General features: G+C 47.5%; 1 protein-coding gene across 2 annotated transcripts in view; it reads left to right on the top strand.

The window, feature by feature from the left end:
• Window positions 1-5,898: 5,898 nt before the first annotated feature.
• Window positions 5,899-14,520, top strand: part of CA12 (carbonic anhydrase 12) — a 177,407-nt gene continuing 168,785 nt past the window's right edge. Inside the window, exon 1 of one of the 2 annotated variants that reach the window (XM_069222014.1) lies at window positions 5,899-6,530. In XM_069222014.1, coding sequence (XP_069078115.1) covers window positions 6,461-6,530 — 70 coding nt within the window. In that variant the 5' untranslated portion in view covers window positions 5,899-6,460. The remainder of the gene's footprint in view (window positions 6,531-14,520) is intronic. The other variant, XM_069222015.1, reaches the window with a different exon arrangement.

Genomic DNA, 14,520 nt, shown 5'->3' with positions numbered 1-14,520 from the left:
AGGCCACGTTTTTAGAAACCCTTCCCCTGACTATGTTATTGGACACCCCAGCACCTAGGCTTTGTGGGGGTGACTTAAATTGCATACAGGACACTGCTGGGGAAGAAGACAGGGAGACCTATCTCAACATGGCAGCTTCGCACAGAAGCATTACAAAACACGGTATACAAAGAGACATAGGGTACACATATTGCTAGTTTGTTTAAGGACAATGCTGGATTGGTGGGATCATGGGGGCTTCAGTGGGACGCCAAGAAAGTGGTTATTAGGGGACATTGTATTACCACAACCTGGAGAACTAGAGCTGCTCTTACTCGCACTGTGCTGGAACTAGAGCCGCGTATACCGACCTTGGAAAATGAGGCAGTAACACTGCTCGAAGCGTGCCACCATTCGGCAGACCTTCGTCACCAATATCGTGAAGAGATGCAGCAACTGTGCCTTCGACTATAAATCTTTTTTAGCTCGTCAACATGCGGATGGCGATAAGCTGGGGCACATGCTGGCCTGGTTGTTGCACATCGAGTCCCCCAGAACCCTGGCGTGTGTCATATGTAATAAGGAGGGAAGCTTGAGAAATACACAAGCAAACATTAATGAAGTGTTTGTCAAATACTACAAACACTTATATTCTCCCCCTCCGGAACCCCATCTGGCACCAATATTGGAATACCTGAATTTAATAACGCTTCCCTGACTGCCCCATTACAATTGTTGGACTTTTACTTCCTCTACCTGGAGGGGTTGCTCTATCAAGCCATCCGCTAGATGGCATGCGGCAAGAACCCAGGTACTGATGGGTTCCCTGTGGAGCATTATGCCACTTTTCGAGCCACCCTTGCTCCACAGTTACCCGAGGTCGTCCAGGAGGCACACTGACGGGGAATATTACCAGGCACTCTGTGAGAGGCACTAATAGTGCTCCCGAAGCTGGGACGGGACCCCTGGATGTGAGCTCATATAGACCTTTATCAATGTTGAACATCGATTATAAAATTTTAATCAAGATCCTGGTTAATAGGTTGCTCCCGACACTTAACTCCCTTGTCCATCCAAACCAGTGTGGATTTGTGCTCCACAGGATGACTAAACTACAACATCTAGCGTCTCTCCCATACTATGGATGCAATGTCTGAGGGAGCCAACCGGCCGGTGGTAGTCTCCCAGGATTTTGAGAAAGTGTTTGATACGCTGAACTGGTCCTACGTACTGCAGGTCCTGGGGAGGTTCAGGATGAGCCCCAATTTCCTAAGTTGGGTCAAAGTACTCTACAACACCCCAAAGGTGCGTCTGTCTCGGCCACCAGATCTCATGCCCATTCCCCATTTGCAGAAGGACCCGCCAGGGGTGTTCTTTATCCCCAGTAATCTTCGCACTAGCTATGGAACCACTGCCAGCCTTACTACATGCTGTGGGACCTGACTGGGGCATCAAGGTGGGACCCGATTAGAATGTTGTGTCCCTCTATGTGGACAATATGCTAGAACATCTTTGCGATCAGGCTGACACGTTGCCAGTCCTCTATGATTTATTGGACCGCTTTAGGGACCTAGTCAGACTTAAGGTAAATTCGGGCAAATCAAGTATTTTACCCTTGTATGGGATTGACCTGGGAACTCGGAGTAATACCGAGAACAGGACGCCTCCCATGGTCCTTTTACACTTTTCAGTACCTCAGTGTTAATATTTATCAGTCTGAGGGAGACATGCTTGAAGGTAATCATGGCAAGGCTGTTACTTCGATTCAGCTCTCCATGAAATTTTGGACCCAACTCCCCCTCTCACCTATGGACAGAGTCCTGGTGGCCAAAATGGTGATTCTTCCACGGTTCCTTTATTTCTTTGTGGCCTTGAGGGTGATACCCACTAGATCCTTCTCCAAGAATCCGAAAACCCTGGAACTGGTTTGGGAACCACCAGGAAACGGGTGGCGATTACCTTGCTTCAGTGACCTACACTAGAAAGGGGTCTTGTAGTCACAGACTTAGAACTCTACTTGCAGTGGCACAACTGTAATGGCCAATGCGATGGCTAGCCAGGGACAAGACGATAAAGGGTGACCTGGGTTGGGCAGACCCGAGGGACAAAGATGTACTGGAATGGTTGGTTCATATCGGGGAGAGGGGCAGCTAAAGGACTAAGTAAACTTGCTTGAGTGGCCAAACTGGTTTGGAATCGCTACATCCAACCTAAATGCGCAGCTACCCCCTAAGCACCACAGTTACCTCTGTGGTGAGTACCGGCCATTAGGAATCTCCTAACTGCTCATGACTCTTCTCAATGGCAAGATGCAGACCTTGTTCACCTGAATGACCTTTATGATCATGGGACCCTGATATCCTTCCAATGAGCACAGTAGCTCTATGGGGTCGATGCAGGTCTTTTTTTGACATATACTGCACTTAGAGCAGAGACAGGGGCGGTTTGAGCCTTGGGGCAGACTGAAACACCAGTACACCTGAGTCCACAGTGTTTTCTGGAACACAGGCTGGGCCGGCAAGTTGTCTCTGCTTTATATGCAGCATTGCAGGGAGACGGTCATAAATTTACGGGTCAAAGCAAAAGCAAATGGAACATCTGTCTGAACACAGAATTGACCACCAAACAGTGGACCATGGCATTGGAGAGTGTGAAGCGGATCTCGCAAAATGCATGCCTAAAATTCACCAAGTTCAATTTTGTGCATCAAACCTACCTTACACCACACCGCCAACATAAGGTCTTTCCAGTGACCTCACCAGTCTGCCCCAGCTACATTTCTTCATATGGCCTGGGAGTGCCCAATGTTAATGCACACCTAGAACCCAGTGCTGGAACCCTCATCAGTGATAATTGATGTCCAGCAACCCCTGGACCCTCTCCTCTGTCTCCTGTGGATCACAAAGCAAACTAAGCGCACCACAACCAGCACTACTCGAAGCTGGTTGACATGGCATTGGCCCTTTTTAAGAGGCTAATTGACATGGCATAGAAGGCTACTCAGCCGCCCACGTTGGAATGCTGGCTCTGGGTAACGCACAAATGGGCCCTGGCGGAGGTAGACGCCATGTTGCACGATTGTAGGATACGAGGAGGTACTGCCACTTTCACTATATGGGATACGTATGTGCTTAAATTATTTGATAAAACGAGCCCACCTCTGCCATACGGTGATGTTGCCTGCGGCAACTCAGGAGACTGATTAGACTAAGCCCCCCTTCGACTTACATATTTCACACCCTTGCCACAACCTGACAATTATATCGAACCGCAGGTCCCCCTCCTCGGTCGTCACAGCGAGGGGAGATGTGCTGCCTCTCCCTTTGCCCTCCCCCTGGGTGGCCCACTGTTTCATTGTGACCTACGCATGCATAATTTGTTCATAATTACTCTTGCTCACATAGTCATTGTGGCTCCCATTTAGTCAACCAGCCAGAGTATCTTTAAAGTTACTGTTTTTGTTAGGTTTTGCTCACTACCACAATCATATGGGATAGACATGGGACAGGGCAGGATGTAGTAACTTGTTATAGAAAATTATACTGATATTGATCATCATTACTTTTTCTTGACATCAACTCCATGTTACTGCAACATTTACATCCAAACCTTGTCATTGTTGATTGAGATGTGGAATGACAACCTATTCCTCTTTTGTAAAATATGGATTGCTGCATTTTGTTTGCCCAATGGTGAATGGAATAAATACCAATAAAGAGAGATATATTTGTTGTATGACATCACATAAACGTGTACAGTGTATTCGTAGTACGGATTTGCACACCTAATGTAGCTTAACAATGAACTGAATTGAATACAAATCTCTGCTAGGGCCAGGCGTACACTCGCAGGACTCGTGTTGGGGGAAAAATTGACATTGATGATAGCAATTACTAATTTGAGTTGGTGGTTGCAGGTGCCCACCAGCACTCATTTTTTTGGACCAGTCCTTATTTTCCCCTCATCAGACTTTCACCAAAAACCAACGAGAGAAAACACATAAGGGTGAAGGAGGAGGAAAGAAATATGGAAACAAATTACAAATAGAGGAAGAAGCAATGAAAAAGAACCCACAAGAATAAGATAAAGGAGAGGGAGCACCCGGTGGGGAATTAAAAAGGTATGATATGAAACCAAGACTAGGCAGCCTTGGTATTCGCCATTCAACAACGCTGGCAGTGAAGATTTCTTCTCAAGTGTGGGGGAGCGTCGTCCCCACCGCCCACTACGAGCCGTGCATGCAAAAATAAAATGGCAATGAAAAGATTTCATTAACATTTTATTTTTATCGGTGTAGCACGCACAAGCCCAGAGACAAGGTGGGCGTGTCCTCTGCTGCCGATTGGCTGGAGCATTAGCTCGACTGGACGTCTGAAAGTGCGCATGCCACACTGGCCTGCTGTTTTGTGCCAGCCAAAATTACATGAACACTTTGAAGCTCTCCATGCAGCTGTCATAAGAGAACTAGGTGGAAACCAAGCCCATGCCACTAGAACCTGAGGGAGAGTCCAGCCAGGCCCCACTATCCAATCCAGGCACTTCTCTCACGCTGGTTAACAGCATGAAAGCAGCGTCTGGATTGGTTAGGGCAGCTCTTCCGGCATTGGAGAGGGAGAAGAGCACCAAAGAGGACACACAGCCCGCTGGTAAGTGCCATTTCTTTATTGTAAATGTGTTATGCATGTATGTAATGCATGTAAGTGTGTAATGAAGGTAAGTGCAGTAGTTGTGTTTATTTTGTACTTCGAGTTATGGTTTTATTTGGGCTTTTGGAAGGAGGGATGGTTTACTTTGGGGTTTTGGAGGGAGGGAGTATTTTATTTTAGGGGGGGCGTCACTCGCTCCACCACTTTCAAAGGGAACAAGCTGCCTCCTGCGCGCTGGTCGAGGGCGCCTGCGAAAAAACACAGAGCCCCTGCACTTAACTCTTTTATAGATGAAGCACTGGATAATGGAGATCATCAAAGACCTAAAAAAACACCCAGAGAATTCAAGCCCCTCCTTGACTCGAAAATAAGATGCCGGTGCCTCACGAAAGTCTAGAAAATTGCGGAAAAGGTAGCGAGCTGAGGAGATCGGTGCGTCTCCGCATAGCAGAACGCGCGCACCTGCTGCAGCCTGATCAATTCAAACCTGAGGGGAAGAGGGTAAAAGGAATCATGCAGAGGGCTCACTTTATGGCCACTGGCATAAATTAATTAGGAGAAACATGGACAAGCGAAGCATACCCCTTTCAGTCATTCTGTCAGTCATCACTTGTCAACTGCGCACATCAGTCGATTTTTTTTTTTCAGACCTTAAGGATCCCGTACCGTGTTTTATCAATGCATGGGAATGCTTTTTCCCGATCCCCTGCTCCCTCAGGGGCAGAGCTGCGGTCCATACCGCACCCATCCGGGCGTATGTTACACTCAGACCTGTGCTGCTCCTGTCCGCTCCTCTGACCCTTTCCTCACCCTCAGAGCCGTGCTGCTCCTGTCGCCCCTCTGACCCTCTCTCACCCTCAGAGCCCTGCTGCTCCTCCCCGCCACTCTGACCTTTCCTCATCCTCGGAGCTGTGCTGCTCCGGTCCGCCCCTCTGACCCTCTCCTCACCCTCAGAGCTGTGCTGCTCCTGTCGCCCCTCTGACCCTCTCTCACCCTCAGAGCCGTGCTGCTCCTGCCCTCTCTTCCCCCTCTGTCCCTCACCCTCAGAGCCGTGCTGCTCCTCCCCGCCCCTCTGACCTTTCTCATCCTCGGAGCTGTGCTGCTCCTGTCCGCTCCTCTGACCCTTTCCTCACCCTCAGAGCCGTGCTGCTCCTGTCGCCCCTCTGACCCTCTCTCACCCTCAGAGCTGTGCTGCTCCTCCCCGCCCCTCTGACATTTCTCATCCTCGGAGCTGTGCTGCTCCTGTTCGCCCCGCTGACCCTCTCTCGCCCTCAGAGCTGTGCTGCTCCTGTCGCCCCTCTGACCCTCTCTCACCCTCAGAGCTGTGCTGCTCCTGTCGCCCCTCTGACCCTTTCTCACCCTCAGAGCCGTGCTGCTCCTGTCGCCCCTCTGACCCTCTCTCGCCCTCAGAGCTGTGCTGCTCCTGCCTCTCTTCCCCCTCTGTCCCTCACCCTCAGAGCCGTGCTGCTCCTGTGCTCCCCTCTGACCCTCTCCTCACCTTCAGAGCTGTGCTGCTCCCGTCGCCCCACCCCCGTCCCGGGCGTGAGTTGCTCCCGGTCCGCGCTGGTTCCGCCCGCTCTGCCTCCGCGGTCCCTGGTGACATCAGGGGGCTGCACCTGCGGCTCGCGCTATAATGGGTCCGGAGGAGGCGCCGGAGGCTGCACACACCTGTGGCTCTGCGTCCGAGGCGGCACGTGCAGGTCTCTTAGTGCTGAGACTGACCCCGTCTGCGGCGCCCGAAGGCTCACTGGGAAGAGCGGTCTGAGGAGACCCCACACTCCTAGAGGAGCACGGGACTGAAGGGATACCCGGACAGACATCATTGACTCTGTGCCATGAGCCACCTCCCTTCGCTGCTTTTACTGCTCCTGGGAGTGCGGCGTTCTCTGCTGGCCCCGTATGCAGGCAAGTCTCCGTACAGCTCCTCCGTTTTGCCAGGGTCCTGTGTGCATCGCTACAGTTATGGGGTGGTGCGTGGCTCGCGGTACACCTAGAGTGCGCACCCGGGCTTGGTGACTAGTGCTGCTGTATGCGTGACCGTTAGTGACATGTGCGCCTGCATCTTAACACTGGAGAGCTAACAAAAACAGCGCTTTTAGAGCTGCACCTTCAGGGGACGCAAGTCTAGAAGGTTTTCTGCTGTACGCGGAGGTGCACAGGAAAACCGACTACTGCCTGTGTCCTCTGACACGCAGCATCAAACCCCAGTAGTGTACCTGGATGCACGAACTGTCTCCTACACTCCTGCGCGCTGCCAGAGGGTCTTTCCTTGCACCCCTTGTGTTTAGGGGTTCCGTCATTCCTGTATGAGCCTCTTGGGGTCTGTCTATCAACCGCTCTGGAATCTGCACCTTTTGTGCTGCTCAGCACTGCCAATCTGCAGGAGTCTGAACCCTTACGCTCCCGGGTGCTGTCGCCACTGAAGGAACCTCCACACTCTGTGCTCTTGTAATTTGTCCATTATCCCAGTAGGGCTCCGTCTGCACCCGTTGTATCCTTAGAAGCTGCCAACCCCGCAGGAGTCTACGTTACTGCAGGGACCTTCACCCTCTGTGATCTTGTGATTTGGTCTGTTAGCAGCTCCCTGCAGCCTGTGTGTCCTTTAGTCCTGTCGTCCCTGCAGGGCCCCTGTTGCTGTCGTCCCCACATGAATCTGCACCTTTGCGTTTCTTGGTGCTGCCGCCCTGTGCAGGAGCCACCACATCCATGCCATTGGATATTGGTCTGATTGCAACCTCTTCGTCTGCACGATCGGTGCTCTTGGGAGCTGTTATCACTGCATGAGCCTTGGCTCGCGGTGCTGATACTACTACATGATCCTGCACCCAAGACTCTGACTCTAGCTGTTTCTCACTCCTCCTAAAAAAAATAAAAAAACAGTGCATCCTCTGGGTTCTGCGCCCATAGACGACCACCACCATCTTGACGCCTACTATCTGCCACCCTGTTTGTGGAGTGATGACTTCCAGGGGTATGTCCTCACTCCACACAATTTCCACGTAATCACGGTGCCCTAGAGTACTACTTGGTGATGGTGAGGCGCCTGCCTATAAGTGGTGATGAGTTCACCTACCGCTGCCAGAGGCTGGATCGGCTTCTTGATGCAGTCCACCCTGCGGCAGGAACCTGCTCGTGGTGCCCCTGGAGTACACTGGTTACTCTGCTTCTATGTGCTGTCTACCACGCAGAAACCACTTTCTCTCTTCTCTCCAGAGTACCCTATTCTCACTCTCGCTCCCTTTATGTTTCTGGCCCGTGTTTTAAATCGATAGGTTCTGGCGGGTTCTATAAACCTACACTTACACATTTTAAAGTGAGAACATGCGCATCTAGAGAGAAGTGTCATACTTTTTATTTTATTTAAACTGTTTTTATTTTTTGTACCATACAAAACCAGATACAGACTCCCGGCATGGGAGTAGAGGAATTTGCGGATGCATAATACATTTGACAAGAATGCAAACATGACAATGAATATTCCCGTTCCACCACGGTTCGACATACGCGGATAGATTGTTGAAGTCCAAGGCCCACCCGGTGTTCAAGGTATAGAATAAGATGGATAAGGTCCAGCGCTCTCTGCAGGCGTGTATTCCTCCGGCGGAGTGAAGTCCTGGTAATCTAATGTCAGCAGATAATCCCATAATGGCTGCCAAATGTCTTTCGGCCTGGAGGTGGGTGGTTGCAGAGATGCAAATAGCTCGCTGTTATTTCACCAGTAAACTTTTAATCCATGCTGCTATAGTCGGAGGTGGCTTTCTACCCCAGTTTATGGCTTATTCTCGTTTGGCTAACAGCAGTGCGATAGCAATATAACTGTAGTTTAGGTCTGTCCCGCACGTCGCTCAGGAGAGCTGGCAATGGGGTGGGTCCAAGAGCAGTGTGTGTCATCAGGGTCAATTTATCAAACACCTCTCGCCAGTATGATGCAAATGACGCTGCATGTCCATGTCATGTGGGCAGAATCTGCAGTCTCTGTGCGACATTTCGGGCATTCCAAGGGACGAGTAGGGTCTATGCGAGACTGTATTGCTGGAGTGACATAAACCATATGTAGGAATTTATAGTGTATAGGCTTATGGCGGTGATTAAAGGGAATGAGTCGCATCTGTGTAGAGCAGGCATACCAAACCTTGTTAGTCAAGGTCATTCCCAAATCAGCCTTCCAAGTGGCTTCAAGCCTCGATTCTTGGGGCCGGTAGAAGGTCCAGACAGGTGTGATGTAGTTCGGAGATTAACTTGTTCCCCCTCACTGTCGGTGATCACTAGTGTCAAGGATATAAACTCGTCGGGGGCTAATGGATATGACAGGACCTTGAGCTCTAACTGCACTCTGAAGGTGGTGGAGCACAAATTGGTCCATGTGGGTGGTGTCTCAAAATCTATCATCTTCCATAATGGAAAACACGTTTGTCAACGAAGAGGCCCCCAATGGTGTGCAAAGCAAATGTTGTCAGAGTGCATTGTACCAGTTTGTCCTGAGTGATGTAAAGCCGGGGTTATCTGCCAGTGAGATTGCAGGAGAGTATAACATCTGTCTACCTAGTACACAAGTTAAGCTTTTCCAGGCCCAGCTGGTTGTTGCCAGTGGTTGTAGGTCTTTGGGGTCTATTGGAAGTCCTGCTGGTAGTAAAGCTTTCAGCAGTGTCAGAGTTGCAAAATCTTTCTCCGGTTTGGAGTAGGGGTTGTGGGTATCGGCATGGTACCAATGCCGAGCAAATTGGCACTGTGACACTAGATAATGCAAACAGAAGTGAGGAATTCCAAAACCCCTGCATTCATAAGTAAGTATGAGTGTTTCCCACCCTGTCTGAGGTTTATCTGCCCATATAAGTTGCAGCTTTATACTCAACGTCGCGAGGAATGTATTGGTGAGTGAAATGGGGATGTTTTGAAAAAGATATATAAAAACGGGGGAGTACCACCATTTTAAGAAGAGCAATACGTCCCGCTATTGATGACGGGAGGCAGATCCAGCTCTCCACCTGGATAGTCAGTTTATCCACTGATGGGCCATAGTTTTAGCATATTACCGGTTCCTTATCCCAGTGAACATTAATGCCTAAGTACTGGACTGAGCCATTGTACCAAGTCAGGGGGAAGTCGGAGTGCACCTGGGTGGTGGCATCTGTGAGTTGAAATAATTCAGATTTAGTCCAGTTGATGTTCAGGCCAGACAGTACCCCATATCTAACTATCTTGCAGAGTATCTGATCCACATTTTCAACTGGGTGTGATACAAAGAAAGCAAGCTGCCATCCACACAGATCGAAATTAGAAGTGAGATTGGTCTGAATTGCAAGCCTCTGTGTAAACGTTTATCCTACAGATGACATACAAGTGGGTCCATCGCTATTATAAACAGCAATGGTGAAAGGGAACATCCCTGTCATGTCACCCCTAGTGACTGCAAATGGGGGCTCAGGGGTGTGGAATTTAATAAAATATCTACTTGTCCATGGGACAGGTTGCTTCTTAAATCTACTTGTTCTGTAAAAAAAAAAATCTACTTGTCCCTTTGGTGCCATGTGGTGCGGTGACAAATTATGACAGCACTCTCTATGTAAGAGCTCTGATAATAGCATTCTTGATTATGCCAGGGCAACTACTATAGCACTGAATACTTGCAATTTCAATCCTTACTATAGTAATTTTCTTATTTTGCCACCTTTCCGCAGATCTACATACTGGGGCTGGAGGAAGCAGTAAGCAATAGTTAGAGGGCTGGAATGCCTCCAAGTCTGCAAACCTACTCCCTTGCATGTTTTAAGGATTTTCACCAGCTCTTCTCGAATCTTTTCCCATAATGAGAAAGGTTGGAAATTTACTCCTGACAATAGCAGAAGTATAAGTTCTTTCAGGGTTGGGAAAAAAGTGTCTGGAGGGAAAGTGAACTTGTAAACGCTCAATAGATTTTCACATGAGCAAATCTACACATGGATATTTGCTGGTGCTAAACTACAGTTCACAAATATCTTCTAAGAGTCTGATTTCCTGGTCTACAACTGTACGTTCTTGTGAATTCATGAAAGCCACTAATTCAAAGACATATATCATATGTGCACTTTTGTGACTTTCTTTAATAATAGGGTCCCTAATTAGGTCTGGCGTTAACAAAGACATTTAGTTTTTATTAAACTTATTTTTCTCTATATATCTCCTGGCTTTACTGTGAGTGATCGCATTAGTTCTTCCACATGGAGCATATTGGCTCGCAAAGTAGTTTGGTTCAGTGCCAGGACCTAGTGTGGCAATCAGTAGTGTAACGAAACTGGAGGGGGGCGTTCCAGCAAAGAAGATGGTGGACCCCCTCCAGACTCACTCAGGGCAGGTGCTGTGCTGAGGGGGCCCCTTCCGAGGGAGGCTGCAGGGCCCTTGTTACACCACTGGTGGCAATGTGTGCTTTTTGACACCAAAAATATATATTTTTCTTTTTGTCAGTGTTTGTTACAGTGGTGAGGGTCTGGCAGCTCCCACAACAATAAAGTGTTACAAAAGCCATGTCAAAACAAGAAACGTATTGACAAAACCAAAAGACTCTCAAAAAATGTTGTATCGGTTGGCTGTGCCAGTGCTTGTTTATTTTCATGCTTCTCATAATCTTGTTGAAAATGGTCACACTGATTTTTCCATTAGCAATATTTTTGGGAAATACTAGCAAGCATCAAGACATTTAAGTAAGTGACGCTTCAAAGAAATCTCACCTATAATTTAAAATTTCCTACTTGCATCTTTTTGGAACATTTTATTTTAAAAGCAAAGAATCCTAACTCTTGCTTAAAAGCTTCTGCAAACATTCGCATATAATCAGAGCATTCCGGGAGCATTATACTTAGCCTCATACTGTCAAACTTTTCAAACGTGTGTAAACTTTTTTTTTTTTTTTTAAATATATATATATATTTTTTCAATTGGAACCACTGCCAGTAGTGCAGTGTGACCTTTAAAAAGTTTATTTACAGTGCTCACCCTCACAATGAAGGCATTTTATTAATGAACCATAAATACAATTTCGAACACCATTAACAAATGGACACACTGCAGACAATTCCCTTCTGTGTAAACTGGCGGCCAAAGGGTTTGTGTTGCAGGGGGTTAGGCCTACTTGTCCCAAGGACAAAATAAACATGAAAACTTGTTGCCCTTGACCCCAAACTATATGTCCCAGGCATCGAGCGATAGGAATTCCACATCCCTGGGGCAATAGTGAACCATTTACCCTAATCAGAGCTTTCGGCAGTGTGTACAGAAGGGTGATTAAAGAGGAAAAGTTTTGTGGGAAGCCCATTTTAAAGAGAATGGCGTGGAGGTATGGCCATTCTAGTGAATCACAGGCTTTTCTTGGCATAAAAAAGGGCAATGACTGTAGGGAAAATTCTATTCTATACTGAAAAGACTGTTCGCAAGTTGAGAGATGTGGAGTGGTGTGGGATGAACCCCGACTGAATCGGGGAGATAATCTTCTCCATTAGGAGCACTAGTCTTGTTGCCAGTAATTTGGTCAAAATGTTATCAAAATTTAGGCGTGATAGCAGCTGATAAGAACCGCAGTACTGGGAGTCCTTACCTGTTTCTATGAGTAGTGTGATTGCAGATTCCTATAGTGTAGAGGAAAGCTCTCATGTCTCTAGGGCCTCCAAATAAACAGCAAATGAATACAACATAGCAAGTGCCTGCACCTCAATATTGCGATATTAAGCAGTTTCCTGGGTGCTGTCACCCATACAACTCATGCTGTAAACGCTTTTCCCCCTCCACTCTCTCTAGTGACTCCTGCTGTTGTGACCTTTTATAGAAACCTTCTCCTTCTTTGCCCCCATGTGCTGTCCCCTTGAGGCTCAATCACATATGAGAAAACACAGCGCAATAGTGACACTACAGTAGTAAATAAAAGGCACCTTTAATGTGAAAGGGTTGTATTATCTGCTTAAGGGCTAGCATGAAATCTAACTAATAGGTAAATCTTCCTAAAACACCACTCCTCCACCATCTTCAGACTCACTCAGACACTTGGGCGTCCATTTAGAGACCCACTCAGACACTCACACACCTAGTGACAGACCCTCATGCATCCAGAGTCCCACTCAGACCCTCACAGACCCACTCAGACTCTCACACATCCACTCACAGACCCACTCAGACACCAACACACCTACTGACAGATCTACAGACACTCACACACCCACTCACAGATGTACTCAGACCCTCGTGCACCCACACACAGAAAAAACTCAGACCTTTGCGCACCCACTCAGATCCTCACGCGCCCAGTCAGATCCTCACGCGCCCAGTCAGATCCTCACGCACCCACTCAGATCCTCACACACCCACTCAGAGCCACTCAAACCCTCATCCACCTACTCACAGACCCACTCAAACACTGACGCACCTACTTACCCACTCACAGACTCACACACCCACTCACAGACTCACACACCCACTCAGACCCTCAAACACACACTCACAGACCCACTCAGACACTGACGCACCCACTTTCATACCCAGACAGATACTTTCACATCCACTCTCACACCCAGGGACACCCTCTTGCACCTATTATCACACCCAGAGAGACCGACCCTGCGGCCAACTCATGGCGGTGGGGGGTTGGGTGGTTATGGGGGTTGGCCACTGGCCAGGCCCTGTGGCTAACCCCGGCTATGCAGCTGTGGTTGGATTAATGTATAACAATCAAAATTACTTTGTTTTAAAAAAAAAAAAAACATAGAAATTTACTGAAAAAAATATAGGTTACAGCAATATTATAGTTAGGAAATAGAATTTAAAAATTCACAAAAAAAAACAAAGATTACAGGGACGTTCTAGTTGGGTTCTGAATTTACTGGTACAAAACCATAGACATTCAGCGACCTACGGTATCTATAACTCACGCCCTTGCCATGCACTGCGATTTATCCCAGGTATTACAGCACTCACTTCAACTTTTATAACGTCAATGAAAATATCAGTAAAACATTAGCAGTCAAATTATTGAAGAGAACTGTGCATGTCGGGGGTATAAGTTATAGTTACCTTAGGGCGCGAGTTATAGTTACATAAAATAACTCTAACTACAACACCTGAATTTCTATGGTTTTGTATGAGTAAATTCAGAACCTTACTATAACATCCCTGTAACATTTATTTTTTTTATATACTTAAACAGTCCTCTCAGGGTAGTCTGCGCTAAGTTCGGGCAGGTTTGGGGGTCTCACAGGTGTGTCAACACTTGAATACCCGGCCCAGAGAACTAGTCAGTGTGCACTATGGTGCTAAACATAATTTATTGGTAATATGGCAGTAATGAAAGATTCATTGCAGCACTTTTTTTCATACAGTGCATGCCTTCATACACAAACAATAAACATTTCGCAAACAAAATTATCATTGGCAGACCTGAGAGGTCGGCAGCCAAAGCCACACCATTTGCTTTTCCAGTGCTTATTTTCGTTAGGATTCTGTCAGCTCTCTCCTGGGCAGGGGTAAAGCAGAGTAATTTAATAGGTGAAGGTAGTATGTGACTGGCAAAGATTCTTTAGAGAATTTAACTATATATCCCACTTTCTCCACCCAAGACTTTAGTGAAGTGACACAGGCTCCTGAGCTGGCTCAATTACTCAAACCAAGTGTCAAAGAAAGTCTCTACCTTCTGAGCTTCAGCTGTCCTTTCACGTGAAAAGTTGCTCTGCTGTTCTGAGGAATGCCTCCAGTTCAGATACTCAGCGCCTTGTGGGTTCTCTATCGCACACATATGCTGGAGCAAGATTTCTTTCCTTCACAAATCTGTTGAACTCTGATGGAACAATGGACAAAAACTGCAAATGCCACAAAAATTGTAAAGGGCCATAATGTGTCTTCTCAGATTTTAAGATGCAGGTAAAGATACATAACATTC

Source organism: Pleurodeles waltl, chromosome 3_1, assembly GCF_031143425.1.
Source record: "Pleurodeles waltl isolate 20211129_DDA chromosome 3_1, aPleWal1.hap1.20221129, whole genome shotgun sequence".
NCBI classification, from domain to species: Eukaryota; Metazoa; Chordata; class Amphibia; order Caudata; family Salamandridae; genus Pleurodeles; species Pleurodeles waltl.
The sequence above is the reverse complement of the archived record's forward strand: the minus strand, read 5'-3'. Positions and strand labels throughout refer to the sequence as shown.